Source organism: Dermacentor albipictus, chromosome 1 (genome assembly GCF_038994185.2).
Source record: "Dermacentor albipictus isolate Rhodes 1998 colony chromosome 1, USDA_Dalb.pri_finalv2, whole genome shotgun sequence".
Classification (NCBI taxonomy): domain Eukaryota; kingdom Metazoa; phylum Arthropoda; class Arachnida; order Ixodida; family Ixodidae; genus Dermacentor; species Dermacentor albipictus.
In genome coordinates, this window is record NC_091821.1 from 201825662 (window position 1) to 201846566 (window position 20905).

Genomic DNA, 20905 nt, shown 5'->3' on the forward strand with positions numbered 1-20905 from the left:
ATTATGAGTGCATCTAGAGTACACGCGCGCGAAGACTTTCAATAGGTTGGCTACACCTGCAAATAAATGAAATCACTCATGCGGGCTTCTCCGCACAAACACCTTTAGTGCAGAAAAGCCAACTCTGACGAATGTTCGCAACTCGGTTATTGCTCAGAGGCTGTCTGTAAAAGAAGTCGCAGCTTCGCCCGAAAGGCGAAGCATCGATTGTGATAGCGAATAAGTAGGCATCTATATGAAATAAGAATAGTAGGTTTATCAGCCGTATAAACCTGGAAAAATTCGCTTACTTACTAAATTAACATGCATGGTGTCAGCGCACACAGGCAAATATGAACACATCACACTCCGCGGACAGTCGCTGTAAAAACACTGGCGTAAGAAAACGCGGCAGCAGTAGCGAGCGAAGCTACCTTCGTGCTGTCCATCGCTTTAATGCAAGCTTACCGGCGAGAACACCGCACGCACAAAGGTATGAGCCATCTGCAGATCGCTTTCAAGATAGGGCGCGCGAGGCCGCGCGCGACCGCGCAAAGTACGCTGTCACTGCCGGAGTAGAACGCCGCCCCCCTCCCGCCCGAGTCCCGCGTTGCCTCCCTGCTTTCCTCCCTTGAGTGTGCGAGATTGAGCCGCGATCACTGGTTCCCCTTGCGCGCGGTCGCGAAATGCGCACTTGCTGCCGGAGAACAACGCCGCCCCCCCCCCCGCTTCTTCCCTCCTGTCCCCCCATGGCCTTTCGAGTGACGGAATACGGTGCATTTCTTCCCCCCTTCCCTCCCTTGCGCGCACCAGATTGAGCAACGATCATCGGATCCCCTCGCGCGCTTTCACTAGCACATACAGCATACGGCGCACAGCGTCCGTGTTATCGCCTTTGTACTTTATAAGAAACATCCCGACGATGGCTACGCCGATGGGAAAAATCCGTATGGAGTGTCCTTATGGTTGTTAAATACGTGGCAGCCGCATCCAAACCATGCTAATCCATGAATGACATGACTGTTTGCGCTTCACCATCGGCCAAGCGTGAAGCGAGCATCCTTATCAAGCCCCAATCGCGCTAGCTTCATGCTGGTCCGACGGTGAGGCGCAAAGAGTTACGTCACTCATGGATCAGCATCTACTAAGGGTGTGACAGTTCAGCTCTTCGGCTGTTCAGTTTCGCGTCTCTGTGTAGAGTCGGCAGGAATTAACTACGCTGTAAAAATTTGCAGCATCAGCTTTTTTCATTTCTGGAAACGGTTGAGCTCCTTAGATGGCGCGCTTCAAGCCTTCGATTGGGACTACTCGCATGGCTCTTTTGTTTAAAAACCTAAATAATCTGCTTTGCAGAATTACCTGTCCAATCACTACATCGAATAATTTTCAAATGTGTGCCTCAGTAGTAAAGATAATAATCGTGTTTAATTTCAAGGCATTTCAAACGCACTTCGTGAAATACTCGGTATATATGTATGCCTTAAGGGATCTCCAAAGTACATAAATATGCTAATAGAATAGTTCCTTATACTCGCTAGTTTTATCGTGTCCACACATTAGGTGTTAGATACGAACGCCGAGCGTCGGCCACACGCGCACTGAGGATAGCGAAATAAGCACTTGCACGCTCGGATCAAAACTTTGTCCACCAGCGTCGCTGCGTTTCGAACTCTTCATGCGGCACTTCGGAAAGGGACGCTCCATTCACTGCGCTATTGAGCAACATTTACGCTGGGTAATTTGTGCAAGGTGTAGCCCCCCACAGATTATGAGAGTGGCACTGTCTGCGCACGTATTTCGGAGGCCACAACAGGCAATACTGTATCGGCTGAATAGACTTTGTGCGCATCACAAAGTAGATATTCTATAGAAGATGACGGCGTCAGTTCTGAGAGCCTGTTGCTGTCGCAGTAAGTTTAGCGCCTGAGGAATCCATGAAGTCTGCTGATCTTTATGAAATCTATGTTCGTTATCCCGCGGAAAGCAGTGAGCAGGGACGGTCCGCATGCGCGCGTCCTTCACAAATGCAAGAGTACGTGCACTTATCGATGGCCTGTCACAACAGGCACAATAGGTGACAACAATCGTGGCCTAATCGCGAAGTTCCTATCATATTAAATTATATTTGTATATTTTGACCCTTACTATAGTCGACACCTGGTAAATCTACTGAGATGCAAGTTTTTAATGAAACAGCGCAAATTTGTGTTTACTCGTTTCAACGTTATGTACATCGGTGTTTCTCACACGTTACTAAGCCCAACGACGAGACCATAAATAGCCAGAACTATTTCTGTAAAGGCAGTAACAGCCCTTAACCTCCACCACAAGGCTGTATAAGAGGCACCGAAGCATGCAAATATTAAAAAGACGCTTCGCAGGACATTCTGAGGAATATAGGCGAACAATTAAAATATTAGAAAAAAAATGTATTGCTCTTGAAACACCATAACGTGCATTACCCTCCCCCCCCCCCGTGTCCTTTTTTTTCTTTTTCTTTTTGCCTTGGCGAAAGCTGCAGTGATATTTCAAGAAAACAGCAGTATACCGGTGAGCTTTAGACGAAAAACATAGTGGACGCGCAAACCATTCACCACCCGTTAAGCACGGCTGTTAGGAAGAATAGAAAGGGCGACAAGGTGGGGAGACGGGGGGCGGGGGGGGGCGAAACAGGACGTACCTAATTACGCAGCGGTCATGATTTTCGGCGCCTCCTGATACGGCGGAGCCTTAACGGAAATTGGGTTCATTCAGAAGGACCGCCACTTTTTCGCAGTTCAACGAAACTAGCCGCTAGCCTGAAAAAACCCGAGAGCCGGCCGTACGCCGAGGGTGCCTCTGCGCAGAAATGCTCGATACAGAAAACCGGTCGCGCCTAACTTTGAATGAGGGCGCACACAAAATCAATATCGGCAGCTATGCTGCGTAACATAATGCAAGCAAAACACAAAGCAACGTATCCCCATCACAAGTCCCAGTGCTTGCGGAACGCGCACACAAATTAAAATCTGATACTACGGCGTTTACTGCTGCCGTGGCGGTTTTCATGATGGGCATATACTTCATTGAAAACGTGATCTAAAACCATGTCGTGACTTCTCTCTTCGACCGATATCAATGGCGGGCTCCAGGAGAGCTTAAAAGCGCTTCCACGGGCGCCATCTGGACCTGTAAACAAGATGGCTCTGGCACGACCGAGCCGATGGCTCGCATTGAGAAATAGGCGAGTGGAAAGTGACGCGGACGGCCATCAAACGCGTGCGGAAACGAGCGGCGGCTCTGCTTCTCTGGAAATGGATGGCTAGGAGCGGTCGTGCCTAGGTTATATCTTCCAGAGTTGGGCATCAACCAAGAACGAGCTTCGAGAGGCCCTTGCACTTGCCACGAGGCTGCGGTCAAAGAGCTTCAACTCGGACGCGTTTCCAGGTGATCGCATACATCCTTATTGCACGCTTTGGACTCCTTGGGAGTGTTCGTGTGAAATGATTTACGAGCTTTTCTCGCCAACATGGCCTTACCCTAACCCTTTGTTCTCTACACCAATCAGCTGAAAGGGAGAAAAGGTAATGAATTCATCCGACTATTTTCGCAGCTGTGGAAGGCAACTAGACAGGAATTTGATTATCTTTTGTACTTGCCAAGTTTTGTACATCAGTGGGCCCCTGTTGAGGTTGCCTGCACTTGAAGAAAGAATATTTACTTCATAAGGCACCCTCATTATACTGCCGCTTAATGAGAAAATAATTTACTGTTTCACCTTTTTGTACGCCAAGTAATGCAGCCTAGCGCTTACATCCGTTTTACACGCCGTGGTGACTCAGTGGCTATGGCGCTCTGCAGCTGAACACGAGATCGCGGACTGGATTCCCGACCGCGGCGGCCGAATTTCCGTAGACGCAAAAATAAAAACACTCTCCTGTACTTAGATTTACCTGCACGTTACCGGTGCACCTACACGACGGATTCTCGCAGTGAGTATCTACAAAACGGGTGAGCCGCTCAGGCGACGAAGCGCTAAGCACTGCTGGCACTCACCGCAGATCCTAGCCGCGGATTTCTTTGTGAGTAGCGTAGCATACATAAATAAATAAATGTGGTATACATCAATTTCTTCTCCGTGTGTGCGTGTGACGCTTTGTATCGCGACGCTACTCTACCAACTAGCCCAACGCTCAACCTTGTCGACCTAAAAAAGCATTCAAGATCATTCAGTGCATTGCAATCCGACGAGTCGTTAAGTTAGTGTAAGAGTTTTCTGAAGAATCAGTGGTAAATCGTTTACTCGGTTCGGTGCAGTGGGGAGGAATTCTGTCTGTAAGTCAAATCGGGTATAATAGCACTAGTAAGCGGCTGATGTTTTCTTGGCAACAACCGACATCGAATGAAGCGCTGGTAAACATTCTGAATAAGGCATTCATTTTGATCACGGTAACTCTTCGGCACAGCCGACACAGAATATCAACCTTACACTGCAGCGATTCTGTTGGCGGCTGCATCTGCTGTGGGCGTTATACTTGGCATATCACACTCAGCCAATGAAAGTACGCGCGCAAGATGGCGACATTGAACCGGAGCATCTGTCCTTCGAAATGGAATTGAACCACAATGGTTTTCTATAGGTGAAAATTTAGAAGCATTGTAAGCGTAGTCACTGCTAGTGCTGCCACAGAAGCCAGCAACCACTGAAAATTCTTTTGCGGGTTGTTTTCTTTCTAGTTTCTTTTTTTCAACTGGTAGTGAAGTTTGGAGATTTTGCATGGTCATCGTCATGCCATCCTTATCGTTATTATGGGAGCCGTTGCCGCGACATTGATGTCGTCGTCATTCTTATTGTCGTTTAACAGCGCCTTTCTTCTCCTTTCATAAAATACGTACGTAACCCTCAGGTCTTCCCTACTTTCACTAATCTTGACTAAAATCTTTAAGTGGTTGTGTAGACAGCAATACCTGACCTGCCTTAGTGTCTTCTCATCGTTTCGCATATAAGCCAATCTGCTCTATGCGTTGCATAAGCTGCCCAATTTCATTTATTTCCCTTAATCTCAACTTGAATATCGGCTACACCTATTTGCTTTTAATCCATACCGCTCGCCTATCGCTGAACGTTAAGCCTATCGTTTTTGGTTCCATCGTTTATTGCGCGATCCTTAACTTCTTCTCGAGCTTCTTTATTGACGTCCATGTTTCTGCCCATATGTGAGTACCATTAGAATGCAATGACTGTATACTTTTCGTTCCAAGATTCGCGGTAAACTGCCGGCCATGACTTCGTAATGCCTGCCCTTTGAACTTCAACCCTTCTTTATTATTCTGTAGATTTTGTTTTCGTGATACGCGTCCCCTGTGACTAAATAGCCTAGGTAAACATATTCTTGCACAGATTCTGGATGCTGACTACGAATCACGGCTACTACCAATCCAGTCTACTGAGCATTACGTTTATATGTGTATGCATTCAATTTGAATACGTAAAGGCATTAACCAATCACTAACTATAAGCTAAACGTTTCGAAGAGACGTACAGGGCCCGTATTTACAAAAATGTTTTTACGCTGAAATTGTTAGTAAGCGCAGATGAGAGTCAGTCGCGTAGTGGGACATCAGGAATGGTGGTCGACAAATAACAAAGCCCACTTAGAAACTAAAAGCTTTGAGGATTTGGCCCCGGGGTTTTCTTCTACAGCTATGGTAGCACCAAATTTTCATGCTTGAAACCCAGTAAAACTTTTTCTGGTCTCCCACGTGCCAGTGACATCATCTCATTGTTCTTCCAGATAAAAACTTGCACACACAACTAAATGTTACTATCCTGCGAGGACCGTGTTTCGTGTCATGAGATACCAAGGATCAAATCTACTGTACTGAACCGGTTCGTGAATTGTTAGCGTTCCTCGATTGATGACCGGGAGAACTGAACCGGAACGAAAACGAAAGAGCTTTAACCACGACCCGAAACAAACCGGCATATTTTTTTAGTTTGGCACTCTGGCCTACGAGACAGGCATAGTGAAAGGCGCAGAGATTTCTCAGCGCGAAACTTTCAGGATTGAATTTCGTTCAGTATTCAGTTGATTTTCACTTTTTGTCGCAGTGGATCCACCGTGCCAGTATGAAGCTCCATGTGATGTTAATGGCTGCCGTAGCAACGTCTTTCGCTTTTGGTAAGAAGCGGCTGTGTTATGGCGGCGCGTATGCCACCTAAGCATGAACTCACATAAAAAGACATTCGCTGATCGCGTTGCACATCATTACCGCTCCATTTCCTTTTTTTTTCTTTGCGTGTGTGTCTGTGCGTGCGCTTTTGTTTTGATTTTTTTGTTAGCTCGTGTGTGTGCGTGCACCACATAGTATGACACACACGAGCCTAATTTATGCTTGCATTTCTTTTTTTATTTTTTGTGAAGATTAAATAGCGTGAAATCTACGTTAATACGTATTAACCACAAAGGAAAATAAATAATACCAAAATCTAAATCAAATATATGTAGTGTACAAAATAAAAGCCATAGTTTCAGCCTACCTTTCGAGCATGTTTCCGTTATGGCAGCAGTTTGAAATAATTGTAACAGTCGAGTGATATCTTTTCTAACAGCTAACGGGAGCATTATCTTTTCGTTGATGTTGTTTAGAACAGCGCCAGCAGTGTGAATGGACAAGTCCGCAAGAAGCACAGAAAAGTCGCGTAAGGGGTACGCTAATGGCTAATTCTGGCAAAAGATAGTGATATAAATACTGCATACTAATAGGTGCGTGGATTGACATTTCTTCATGCACGCAGATACCCGCACTCTTTAACTGTGCACACAAAAAGATGACAGTCGATAAATCACAAGCTGGAAACTTCTCTACATTTTTACGAAAAAAAAGAATAGAAACATTCAGGCATGCAAATACAACTAAGATGGTGACGTAATGCGATGTGATCGGCGCGGTCATTAGGACACGAAATTCTAGAAAGCGAACTTCATTCTTCTCCACTAATAAACCATATTTCTAGAACAAACTCTTGCATAGAGTGTTCGGAAAAAGTAATCTGGTGGTCTAGCCTGTTCCACAGTTTCTTTCTAGCGTTTCTTCAGTTGGTAGCTCCGAGGCTGGAACAGCAATCTCACGGTGAACACAAAGCTTTCGAAACAATGCGAAAACTTTGATGGTTTCTTTTCACATTGAACAACGACCAAGTTGTTCCATGACCATATATTGAACGGCTTGTGCACACGCTCTGTGCCTCTAGGTCAAAATGTTGTCTACGGGCCAGCCGTGCTCGACCCAAGTAGCCAAGAGGGGCAAACGCAGCAGCAGTATCAGCAGCAGAACCAGCCTTTCAGGCAACAGCAAAAACAGCAGCAACAGCAGCAGCAGCGGCAGCAGCAGCGACTCACGTTCAAAAAAAATATGGCTCAAGCAGGTACGTAGATCATTTTTCATGAGCCAAAATCATTCGTGAAACGCATTAACGCTCGGTTTTTGTAGCCAGACGTAGACAGGATAAAGTTACAGCTCGCGACACCAACACAAAAAACAAGAGAGAACGAGAGAGAACGAGAGGGAGAGAGCAGTTTCAAAGAGTGGCTATTTGGGCTATTTGGTGATCCGAGCCGGTAGCTTCAACGACCGGGCATGGCGGTGTGAGTTTCTGCCCTGATATCGGAAGCAGAGTATTTTGGTGTCACAAAGTTTCTCGCAGATTCAGCTTCATCTACAGAAAAATTACTTTAACTATAAACCCACCATCAGATGTGTGTATTTTTGTTGTAGAGTGATGCGTTCTATTAGGCTAAAAGCACGAGCGCATTAAATTTATCTGGGCTTTCTCTACCTGTTTAAGCCATTAAAGCCTCTTCTATTGTCCAACAAAATAATGCGATACAGCAACTTGTCACCTCAGAATATTAAATCATTCACCATCCAATGGCAGTTATTCGATGTTGCTAGCACCAACGAAGAAGAGAACCACCAAAACACTCGTAAGTGCTATCCTCGCATGCCTCTAATGCTTAATTCAACTGCAGCTTTCTTTCTTCTCTTTTGAATAAAGAGTTTAGAAATAAAATCTTGTTATCAGTTCCAGTACAAACCTTCAACGGTTTATTCGCTTACTACTTAGCCACCATTTTGTTCATAATTACTACAGAGCAAACAACGAAAACGAAGGGGAAACACGAAACGATGGGACGATGCGCTATCAACTACATGAATATACACCTGTTTCCAGAGAAGGAACAGTCATTACTTCTTATATAGTATGAATCTCAACGGAGAGCTCTGAGACCTCCAAAGAAGAACAACAATTCATGTTATTGAGGAATAAAAATCGTCGTGTTTTGTAGCTGCAACCACAGAGACCTGCGTTTTTCCTCCAAATAATTTTTTTTCAAGAGTTCGCGCCCACTGCTGTACTGTTCTCGCTCAAATTTTGCAGAAATATCGAATTTTATGGTCCGGATCGTTCATTATAACCCTTAAAACTGTTACATTCTTTGTTTTTCAATAAATATGCACATTTTCCTTTGTCCATGTCTCTTAGTATGCAAATAGTGCGCCCCAACGATTATTGAAAACTTATCTCGAAAGTCATCTCCAGACGCCCTAGCCCGGAAGTGACATAGTCGCCACGCTTTAAACATTACTCACTACGATGGGCGCAGACTATATTGAACTCTACCGCATACGAAGGTAAATTCGCAATTTTTTCTTTTGAAAACCCAAGAGTGTAGCAATTCCAAGGACGTTATAACGTAAAGCTATTCCAAACTCTTCCCATTCTGCAATCAGCCATCCGAGACTGGTCAAAAACTTTTTGGACCACCCCTATTTCGCCTGTCTGTCATGCGACGTCATGAAAGCCGCGTTGCTCCCAATCTGACATGACGTGTACACACTGATTAAGTATGATGTGACCGAACAAAAGAAAAATAATTATTTCTGATTCGACGCCTTTTCGCCATTAACCCTCTGCTATTGGTCAAAATGTTTCAGGCTGCACCCACTTCACCTGCCTGTCACTCGACGTCACAAAACCGCGACAACTCTTTGCCTCAAAGTGTCGTATGCGCGTTAAAGATGCATTAATATGCCGAACAAAGCTGGATTTTTTTCTGAATAGCCGGAAGCTGCCTCGTTTCGAAAGGAATATAAGATGGCTGCTGTCGATCGCTCAGGCACTGGCTACTCACACCTGCCGGAGAGCATGGGTTTATTTGCGTATAACAAAACTTTTTGCGTGGCCGTATCACGTTATCGGGCCCTTTCCGCACGTATATGAGATCGTTCTGCCAACTCTTCTTTGCTGAGGATCTGTTTTAGCGTCGTCATATCCTTGTAATCTGTGAGCAATCAGACAACGAGGGAGATTTTTGAGGCTTACTATATCAGGAAAAAAGGATCGCGTTGTGTAAGCATGCCATTTTTAAATTTGTAGGACAGTGATTTTGAATTTTTTAACCACCTCATAGTTTAACATTACATTAGAGGGTTTTGCGTTTTTGCCTGTGCACTGATAACGACACCATCGTTGGGAGAGCACGTGGGTATGGGTTGTAGTACATAAGTTTGTGTATGCCTTCTAATAATGTTAGTTGTGAGTTCGGCGCTGTCCTGTGTGTTTCCCGCCTTTTGTCTGCGTCGTCTTGCGCTTCCCCTTCAAGATGTTCAACCAGTACCAACTCGTCCAAATGTCGGTTCTTCTATCGATAAGAAAAACCGCTCAATGTAGGCGATGTTATTCGTTTTGAAAGGAAACAAAAGTGACCTCCTATAAACGAGGAGAGCGTGTGATTGGGCTGGTCAGGCAACGCTGTGGGTCACCACCCGATGCTTGCGTCAGCGTTTACGTAAATTTGACGTCAGAAGATTGAAAAAAAAAACATGTTGCCATAGTTTTACGTTGTAGGGCCCCAAGTGTTATATTGACCGATCTGGACCATAATTTTTCCACCGATTTCCGCAAATGACCACAAATTTCACAATTTGAAAGGAATAATGCAGTCCCCTGTAGTTTCGACCGAAGTGCTGTGCGAAAAACGTTAAGCCTAACGCTGAAGGGTCGAAATAAGAAAACAGTTGGCTTATATTCTTTTCCCTTTTTCAGTGCTACAGAAAACAAATCAAGATGAAAGATGCCTAAACGGTAAATAACATCAACTGTGATCAATTCTAAACATGCTTGCATTCTCTTCTGGTGCCTGACTTCATTAAAATATCGTGGCTGAAGTGTTACTTTATTGAATATCCCAAAAATGTATGCTGATATGTCAGCGCTGCAGTCTTTCTGTTACCGCCGCGTTCGCTCTTTCATCTTTCGCTGTGCTCGTTCAGTTGATTACGCCGCTGACGTCGACGCCGACGCTCGCCGCAGGAACGGACGGCTAAGAGCTGCACTCTAAAATAATTGCAACAAGGACTGGATGAACCCGTACTTGCAGCCTCAAATATCGTTAAACAAGGTTTCATGGTGTAGTAGCGCAAGCATTTATGCACAATCCGAGGAAATAACAGGCGCCTGTGGCACTCTTACCGTCGTTTTACCGTTATCGTAGTTGGTTCGACAGCGAACGCTGATGAAACAGGCGCCGCTAGATTCAGTTCCTCACCTCACACTAGTCTCGCCGGTTATCTGTCGCCTCTGTTCAGCGTTACGAAAACGCCGTATTTGCCTGGCACCTCATTGGTGCCCTGCACGCGTGCTGAAGAAAACCTGGTGAAACCATCGACGATGATAGTCGACGTTAATGCGGTTAGCAGTGAAACTATGTAGTGACACACCGCACGGCCAATGCCGGAACGTGTGTGCATCCGGGGTCCTCTCTCACGCTTCCCACTGCACACGCTGCGCCATCTAGCTGCGATGCCGTGAACTCGGCGCGAGGCGGGATTTCGCTTCTGCCGAGCAGCGGAGAAATTTGAAAGGATGTTTTTTTGTCATTGAAGTGCGCCACATGCGCAGTAGCACAGGCTCAGTTACCTAAGCTGGCCTCAAAGGGATTTATTCAAGAGCGGCACACGCCTAGTGGCACATACTCAGTAGGTCAAGTTGGCGTCGGGTTCATCGAAGAACGGCACGAACCAAGTGGCACATACCCACTGCTCGAACTTGGCATCATGATGCTTAACCTGTACCACGTGCCTATTGACCCTAGTTGTTTCGAGGATTAATTTTGAGCCCTGTTCCATCAACACAGACGCCTTACGCGCTACCCATCAGACCATGGACCACCCACTTCCAGTCACCGAAGTTGGCAATAGATAGATAGATAGATAGATAGATAGATAGATAGATAGATAGATAGATAGATAGATAGATAGATAGATAGATAGATAGATAGATAGATAGATAGATAGATAGATAGATAGATAGATAGATAGATAGATAGATAGATAGATAGATAGTCCCCAGAAAGTGTGTGAAGTACCATGAGCATTAGAATCGCATTAAAAGTGCTAGGTCAAGAAATAGCACTGCGACGCATTTCGCTCACCGCTTCCGCGTATCAACTTCATGGGAGGTTTCTGGTACTCGAATGCCATCAGCCACAACTTGGTTAAATCGAGTCTTCAATTCCCATTTATTCTATCAATCGAGAAAAAAAAATGAAACGTACGGTTATATATACGGCCTAGTTGCTAAAAAGAATTTTAAGAAAAGAGATATTCCAATTATTCCAGTGGTCCTGCTGCGAGTCAGCGCTTGCGGTGTCCATTCCACGTACAGTTTTCTTTTTAGTGCTACATTCACTTTATCGTGGACAGACACGTTGATTGTACGTCATCTATATTTAGGCACCAAATTCTGCAGTGTCACAGCAAGAAGTGCGTGCGCCGCGGATTTTGATTACCATGCAGCACTATTTTTTGTTGCAATATAGTGCAGTACGCGCACAGAACGTTGAAGTTCAAAAAAATTCACCCATGTAGCCGGCATCCATAACGATACCTCAAAATCAAGAACGGCAGAGAGTTAATAACTTCTGAAATATTGTGTTACCTAACATGTGCTTGCCCTGCTTCACGTGTCACTTCGTCTGTTTATTATTATTATTATTATTATTATTATTATTATTATTATTATTATTATTATTATTATTATTATTATTATTATTATTATTATTATTATTTTGGTTCGGTACCGCGCGAGTGGGTTGACGCGTTTCGACCAGAGACAATGGTTAATGTGCAGGTCGTTGCCAAGAAGTCACTTGTACAGCAAAGCGTATCGTGCGGCTACTAAGACGACGTTGCATACTTGCACCGACAGGAGCAGCAGAAAAATGCCTGTAAGTACACCACTCAGCACGGATCATTCATACTTGCACAGAACCACTTCTCGGCTGTGTTTTCGTTAAAAGTAAAAACAGTGCACCTTGCCTCTGCGAGCAACACTGGAGCCTCAAGAAATGGAAAAAAATCGCACTCACATTTGTTCACCCATTTCTTCTAAAAGGAGGAAAGATTTCATGCGGGCTCATGACCCTTTCTGGCTCTTTTGTACAGAAAATATGAGTGTTCGATATGAGCATGTTGCAGCGAACGTACAGTAGTTATGCTGCGATGCCACTTAAGCTGTAAAAAAAGAACCGAAAATTGTGTTGTTGAGCAGTGAAGAAATTAGGTTGTAGGGCTCTGAAAAGCGAAGTATTTTCATACCCGCTGAAAATATACGAAGTTGTGGATCTCGGATCACTTTCACCAATTTTTGTTCAGAAATTAAGTTAGTGATCCAGGGCCGAGATTTCAGGCCAGTTCAAAATGTTCGCATTTTTCTACATTTAGCTCTCCAAGTAAAAAGCATATCACAGTTGCAGTTGTGTTACTATTTTGGTCGTCAACTATACTCGCAAGTGAGTAATACTCCTTCGTTTCAACACTCTCCTTGCGACGCGCTACCTGAGTACGTCGGGTGACACGTGGTAATATAGACACTAAGACGTAATACAATTGCTTAAACAAAATACTATATGATGTACTTTGTAGCATGTGGGACAGTCGGATTTATTGTGCTTGCACTCCGTTCAATAACTGAGCGCCTTAACTGTCCACAGAGATAACCGATGCGTTCGTTACATCCTCGATAAGAACGGCTGCAATTATGAAGATCTTCCAACGTGGATTTTCGACCGGGAAATAAGGTCTTCGAGGAACTTTCCAGCTGTTTGTCAAGAGGGTGAGCATAAGACGTTTCCGTATATAGAAAAATATATGCACGAGCTTGAATCGGGGCAACGAAAAGCGGTACCGGCGCATTGATTCCCCCACGGAGCTGCTTTCCCGCGCAGGCCTAGACATATTATTTAGTCATGTAATACTTCAGAGAGTCAAGTTCTTATTTCAATAAATATGCAATGTATTCAACATGGATCCTGCTACTAACATTAATTTTAACCGTTGGAGGGAAACGCGTCACAAGCATAAATTTACGATAAATGAATACTTTTGTGTTAACAACGCATATTACTTCTCTTTCTTCCCCCGTGCCATACGGGAATGGAACGCCCTAGGAAAATTCACAACTTCGCAGGATACCTAAAAAAAGAAAAAAAATTTTTGAGCTAACGGCTGTATCAGTCCTGTCAACAAGCCAGGCTTGATGACCATCTTCAGTCTGTTATTGATTTATGCCGTTAGTTGGTCGATGTGTACTCTTTGTATGAATGTATGAAGGAATGCTTTGCGATGTGTATGAACGCTTGGCTTGATGGCCAAAGTTGGCGGCTCTCTTCGAATGCTTTGATTTCTTTTCTTTTTTACACCTGATTGCTGTTTTATTTTATTATTGATTGTAATTTGCATTTTCTTGTACATAAAACCACTCCTGTAACAGTCCCAAATGGGAATAACAGTACATTAAAACAAAATTTTTAAAAAGCGTTATTGGTTACGAAAGTAAAGCTTCTGCATTCTTTCTTTACAAATCTATGAAAACAGAGGCTGAATGAAAACGTAACATGCTAAACTGCTACAGAGGTATTATTCCTTCTCATGATCACTAGGTATTAGACGCTCTTTGGCGGACAATGTACTCTGCCAATATGTTAACTCCATCTGCCTGCTGATTCATTCAACTACGATGACTTTGATTGTTTAAAAATTTCGTAGTTCATTCATTCAACTATGAAGTTTTTTGCAGGTTACAGAGAGGTACGAGTAATTGGACTTTTCTTTTTTATTACCCAAGACACCTATTTCTCAAAGCCTTCTATTGAAGTTCCATGGACTCCATTCACGCAGTCCAGATGATCAGTATAGTATACAGTTAGGTGTACGTCCTGTGTAAAGGAGGCCTTGTGCCACTTGTTATGAGAGCTGTGAAATATATCTCTGTGGTACTAAAGAGCATCTTCTCACGAACGTTTGTCTATAGCGCAACATATTTTGAAATGTGTCTTTTAATAAACAAAGTTATTTGCTATGAAATACTACCGCTGCATGCTTCTACGGCCTTTCCATCTTTTTTGTAATTCCTTCTGTGCTCGAATTTGCGCCTCTGTGTCCACGCTGAACAAATCCCGTCATGCTTTGCCTATAATCTGCGTCGCGCCACCTGCTCTCGCAGGCCGTAGTATCGGCGGACTAGTATCGTCCAGCGCAGTACAATGGCGCCCCCGCGTTATCAGTGATGACGAACGTCCACGTTTGGAGACACTTAGTCGTGACGGGTAAACAAACCTAGCCACTTGTCAGGGGGAGGGGTAAGAGGCATTGCATTTTTTGCTTGCTTACGGCGATATGAGCCATTGAGAATGTCACGTGGTTATGTTTTGCGCAACTCAACTAGACTCCGCGTTTCATTACGGTGTATGCGTGATTCCAATGAATGTATGCACTGTACGCTTCACTTTGTTGAGTGCTTGTAGCCTCTGCATTACGAGAGGGATGAGCCATTGCATTTTTTGCTTGCTTAGGGGAGTATGAGTCATTGATGATAATGATAGTTTGTGTACGATTGGACCGGACGACGCATTTTTTTTCAAGGCCATCGGGGGTAGGATCCGCTTGAGGCTTTCGCCTTAATAGTATTTGCCTAGGTGTTCGACAAACAAACAGTAGCATACCGGGTGATAATTTTTTTTACTTTTAGAGAATCTTTAAATATCACATGTCGCAGATAGCATAATCCTAGTCTTTCAGCTGGATTATTGAAAGAGGCGGACATTACTTGCACGAGAAATCGAAACACATATCCATATAAATAAAAATTAATTCATTTCCTAATTAATTACTTTACGGCGCATATTGCAAGTTACGAACTGTAGCCGGTGAGTTGGCAGGTATAATCACTCAGAATTACTTTTCAGTGTGACACCATTTTGAATGTATTCATTGCTAAAGTGTGGTGACAAATTACAAAGGCGTTCCAATTACATTTAGGCTTCAATGCGTAAAAGAGCACTTTGTCAAAAAAGTAAGTAGAACAACTCTGCATTTTTACTTCTAGTTTGATGGCGCATATCTAGAAACCAATGCCATCCCCAAAATTTCTTTCAAGTGTTTATGACTTGCAAACTCACCGGCTAGAATTCGTAAATTCCAGTATGTGCAGTCAAGAAATTAATTAATAACTTTAATAGTGAATTTTCTTCAATTAGTTGATGGTGTCTTTCGATTTCTCGTGTAAGTAATGGCCGTTTCTTTGAATAATCCACCTAAAGGACTAAAATTATGCTGTTTGCAACAGGTGATTTTTAAAAATTTCCCAAAATCACCCTGTATACCATAGTGCATTGCGGGCAGCTTGCACGGCTTCCAAAAATGAATTATTTCACTTCCCGTGAGGAACGCATTTCTTCCGCAACTTATGAGGACCAAATTTATTTTTCGTGGGCACCGTGTAAATTTGGACGCACTCCTGTAAGGCGCGAGAACGGGAGTATAGATAACTAAACAACTGTCACATCCCCGTTTTTCTTCGCAGGAACTAACTCCCAAATTTCCAGTGCCCAATCGTCGGCGGAAGCACTGCAAACACAGGTCACTCAATCCCAACGCTATTCTACAGCTCACACCAAAATGGCCCAAGCTCAACTAAAGCAGCAGTCTAGTTTGCCGTATTCTGAAGGTCAGCAAAAACAACTGGCGCCTACAACAGGAGCTGCTTTAGATTCCGCTTACAACAGTGGTGAACTCCGGTCGCTGATGATACAAAGCCGGCTTGCGGAACCATTGGCGTATAACTATGGGATGATGTACCCACAAGTTCCGCTGTTCTTTGTTTACTTGACGCAGCCGTACGATTTCACGCAAGGGCAATACACGGCAAAAGAATCATTGGAACAGTATTCGCCGACAGGATCGGTTGCTAGCAAAGGCGCCATGCTTAAAGACCTTTTCGGTGACCAAGGGTTGGCCGTTATAAGTGATGCTAGCGCGCGGAAATTCTCCCCACCCATTCTGACTTGGTCTTCGAGTAGACGGATGGCCGCGGAAAATCAAGGCCAGACAAAACGACGAGTGACAAGGGACGGAGGTTGGCATGCCAGCGAACAAACTGTGGTCCAGAGCTACCAGCCCTTCAGCACGCCGAGCGCAGGCCAGGCAGGACTGCAGGCCGAAGTCAAAAGTGCGAAGCTTGCCAAACTAGCGGCGTCAAGCCTATCGGGAGCAACCTCCGCCGCTCTCTCGGAAGCGGCAGCGCAGCAGCAAACCCAACAGCAGGTGTCCGGAGCGCGCGACGCCGCCGTTTCCTCCGGTGGCTTTTACCGCGAGGCAAAGCGCGATTTCAGTCAGGTCGGTGCAGCAGACACGTCAGCGAGCCAACAAGAGGAGCAAGAGGTCAGCTCACAGTCCTCGCAGGAAGAAATCGCTGCTCAGTCGAGCGAGCTAGCGGACGTGCCGCAACCTCTCCAAGAGGTGCCGAGCGCACCCGCACAGCCGAGCCTGTACAGTGAACAAGCCTCTGGACAGCAAACGGCCTCCTCAAGTGCCTGGAGTGGAGGTGTCCGCCGCCAGAAGGTGGCCAAACTGGGCGGCACGAAGGGAGGAGGCACGAAGGGCATGCTGCGCACAGTGGCGCGCAAGCACTCGTGGACGCGAAACAGTATGGGGTATAGTGGGTAGGCGTTCTTTTTTCTTTTTGTTATTTTTTTGACGAAGAAGGAACAGGGAGAGGTAAACCACATCCTCATGATGCACATGAGTGCATCCCGATTAGAGAATAAATGTCCTTGTGCCCGGAGCGAAGTGCTTCACTGATTGTTCCTGTGCACGAAATCGGAAATGCCGGTGATCTCACAGTGAATGACTCGTCGTAAAATGACTTCTTTTTTCCCTAGTTGATGCGCGACTCATATCGAGAACACTGTTTCGAATAAAGACTGGACAACGGACGAAGCACAGACAGACAGAAAGCGCAGGAGGCTGCTCCAGGGTTGGTGTGTTCTTTCTGTTACTTCGTTTGACTTGTTCCTTTATTTCGTCCAGTTTTCACGTTATAAACCTCTTGTCGGCTAACGTTCCCGCTATAATGGCGCTTACCACAGCGGCTGCGCTCACCCCCACCAAACGACGCGGACCAACCGCACTCACGAAACTACGCCAACATCGTTGCACCATTCCCTTCATTCTTTTTCCCCCTATTTTTTTTTAGCCCCATGTAAACTTATCCTGGCGTCACCATGTCCCTTGCAAGGGGTCCTTCTGTGTGCCCTTGTGAGCATAAAAAAGAAAAAGAAAAAGAAAAAAGTGAAAAGAAATAATTGTTCAAAATTACAGTTCAGAGCCTGTATAAAAATTAACATTTGGCAAGAAACTTTAAGCCCGAAGCACAAAACAAGCATAATGGCTAATAGGCACCGATGCACCGCCTTGATTTGCATACTATAAGCAATGTAAACACCCTTATAACGGCTGGCTCACTGGCTCGTTTGCGTGAGATTAAACGAAGATATGTTTTAACTTCAAGTCACTCGGATACTCGGCTATATGGAAAAGAGATCACCTGGAGCTTCAGTCCGCCTGGTGTCAGTGTTACGCTTAGTATTAGTTTTAGTTTATTTGTTTCAAATGAGGAGCAGTAGGCGATAATAAGCATGGCGTAATTGGTACCAGAGTGAAGCAATGTAATAAGAGCCTCTCGTTATAACGGCTCTTAAAACAATCAGGTGAACAGTTAAACAAAGTAGTTGTGTACAGAATTATCATTAGTTGTGCGAAAAAAGTAAATTTAGAATTGAAAAACCATCAGGAACAGCGAAATGTTCAAAAGATCCAAATTTGCAACTCTTTATTGTGGGAATTATGAAACATGTATTTTTAGCAGTCGTTTGATACTTTATGGCATGCGGCTGATTTAATGCGAAATGGTAAGTCATTCCAAATTCTAATGGCTAAGAATCTAATTGTTTATTTCCAATAATGAGGACGAAGCCCTGGAATATTATTTTGACTGACAAATCTGGATGTCATAACACCAATAATCTTCTCGGCGTCTACAATGGCCAAAACGTTAGGATCATGGCGCTCAGCAAGTGTCATTTCGCGATGTCCTTTTTCTGTACGGAGCCGAGGCGTCACGCCGAGCTCTCTGTCTGTTCAGAAATAAATTTGCTCTCTATATATTCTCAGTGGTGTTGGTACTTAAGATGGCTTCCCAGCAGAGAAAAGAGCAGGGACTGTGTGAGTAAAATCTTTCGAGACCAAACCGAACCCGAATTAAATAGTGCCACAAGCAAATCGAATGGAATATTAAATAGCTTTCGGCTAGAGTTCGAGTTATGAGCAGTTGTTTTCAGTATTAACATTCAGCACTGTTCACATGCTAGTACCAAATTAGCAAGTTTCAGTCATTACATTGCACATTGTGAAGCATACTTTATTAAAAGCCCGCGCCTCCTTTCCCCAACCCCCAAACGGATCATTAGCAACAAATAAGCAGTCTGTTCGCTAACTCAGGACTCTTCGGAGCATACGTGCGCGTGCATTATCATATTGAAGTTAAAAGGCAGTTTTGCGAGTAGCATATTTGTGTGCTTTCGATACAAAACCGAAAATGCTCATCATCTACAGTGATGGCAGCGCGCAAAATAAAAAATCAAGCTTTTTTCTACTTTTAGTGGTCACTGCAGATGGCGCCACTATTATAAACAATATTGTTGCTGCAAAACGTATTAAGGTTTAATCAGGAGAAAGATTCAAGCCGAAAAGTTCATTCCTCTACGTCGTGGGAGTCAGTTTTGGCGCCTCTCCGCAGTTATGCTAACAGCGAATATAGCGCCGCACGTTGGCAAAGAGGGGAAATTCTGGCACCGAAAACAACGGCAAACAAGCAGCGCGCCTCGCCTTAGTTTCTTGACATAGTTCTGGGATGGCGCCACGAGCACCGTGTGGCTCTTCGATTTGCGGGGCCCATGCCCGAACAGAACGCGAAGAATGCGACTGCATCTTTTTTGTTGTTCTTGTTCCTTCTCGGGGAGCTCTCACTTTTTCGTCCTAGGAGGCAGGTCGCCAGGAGTTTTTCTTTTCGGCACTCGTCTGCACATGACAGTTTTCTGACAGCGCGAGATGTTCAATCCACTGCAAGAAATCAGAACTCCGGCTCTTGCAGGATCCTCAAAGTACAGTTGCAAAAGTAAAAGGAAGATCTGCAGCTAAATAGAAGTGCGCGGAATTTGAGGCCAGCGTTTAAATAAACACGACAGCATTTCTCATATGCCGGGCGGAAATGTTATTTATATGTATATAAAATATCCTCAAGGTGAAAAGACATTACAGAGGGGAATGGTTACAGACGATGGTTACAAAAATAGGGAACAAAAGGTTATAAATGGGAAACAATATGTCGCTACACGCGGATAAGACTTATTCTAGAAATATTCACAACCATAACGAAAAATACATATGGGCAAGCTTAATAACTATACACTGTTTCGCTATGTAAAACAGACACGCACACACTCACGCTAACACATGTTACAAAATATCGTTTCCTTATGATACAATGTTAGTTAATACTTTCATGAATGCATCGTCATACTCGATGGGGACTAGTGATGCGGGAATGTCAATCCACTGGTTAATGCATATCGCAGATTTGAATTTGAAAATGTAGTCGTCCTGCAATGGGTCGAACAACAGCTTTATGAACGTGATCAAGTCTTTGTTATGTGTATTGCGCGGGATGAATTAGTTGCTTGCGCAGATCATGGTGATGACACAACGTATAAAAAATCTCTAAACAAGCTATTTTACGAAGAGTTGCTAAGTTTGTTACGTTAAGGCTTAATTTGATTATTATACTATCCGTGCGGTCGTAAGTGTATAGTATGAATCGAACAGATTTGTTCCGAACCATTTCGAGTGTATGGGTCACATTTGCTTACCGTGGTGTCTTATACTAATACCCATTGGCGTAGCCGAGGAGGGGCAACATTCCTGCGTTAGTATGTGGCCTGCCCAGCACTCTCGCCCTCACCCTCGCCGTCCTTGTCCAAGTCTGTGCACCTACGCCCACACACCCACCACTCCCTCTTCCAGAAAAGAACTTTCTATACGCCTTTGCTGGTGCAGCGTACTTATATTTAGTCCTGACAAGGGTTTTAGAAAGGTTGTTTCAGTTGCGCAATTTCTTAAATTGCGTTTGATAGAGAGACAGAGAGAGAGAGAGAGGCAAAGGAAAGACAGCGAGGTTAACCAGAGATTATCTCCACTTGGCTACCCTGTACCGGGGGAGGGGCAAAGGGATGCGATAGGTAAGAGAGAGAAAACGAATGAAAAAAAAAATGAAACGACAAACAAGACACACACATACATAATATACAGAACTGTTTCTGTGAACACTGTCATGGAATCCGTGTGACATATAGAAGAATTCTGTCCCATGATCGAAATTACTCGATGAGGCGGCCATTACTTCTACGAGAAATCAAAATGTTTAATTGAATAACTGACATAATTACGCTAATTGTATTTTTAAATAATGACCTTACGACACATATTT

At 44.3% G+C, this 20905-nt stretch overlaps 1 protein-coding gene across 1 annotated transcript; it reads left to right on the forward strand.

Annotated features, from left to right (window-relative positions):
• The first annotated feature begins 3227 nt into the window (after window positions 1-3227).
• On the forward strand, window positions 3228-17146 carry LOC139054135 (uncharacterized). Its single transcript, XM_070530736.1, has 7 exons — window positions 3228-3405; window positions 6071-6140; window positions 7214-7387; window positions 10070-10108; window positions 12155-12251; window positions 13017-13138; window positions 15887-17146. The coding sequence occupies exons 2-7, from the start codon at window positions 6089-6091 to the stop codon at window positions 17026-17028; spliced, it is 1626 nt and encodes a 541-aa protein (XP_070386837.1). The 5' UTR covers window positions 3228-3405; window positions 6071-6088; the 3' UTR covers window positions 17029-17146.
• The last annotated feature ends 3759 nt before the right edge of the window (window positions 17147-20905 follow it).

Coding starts and splice junctions, on each gene's coding strand:
- LOC139054135 (XM_070530736.1), top strand. CDS start 6,089: ATGAAGCTCCATGTGATGTTAATGGCTGCCGTAGCAACGTCTTTCGCT. Junction 10,109..12,154: donor AGATGAAAGATGCCTAAACG/GTAAATAACATC, acceptor GTTAATGTGCAG/GTCGTTGCCAAGAAGTCACT. Junction 13,139..15,886: donor TCCAGCTGTTTGTCAAGAGG/GTGAGCATAAGA, acceptor TTTTCTTCGCAG/GAACTAACTCCCAAATTTCC.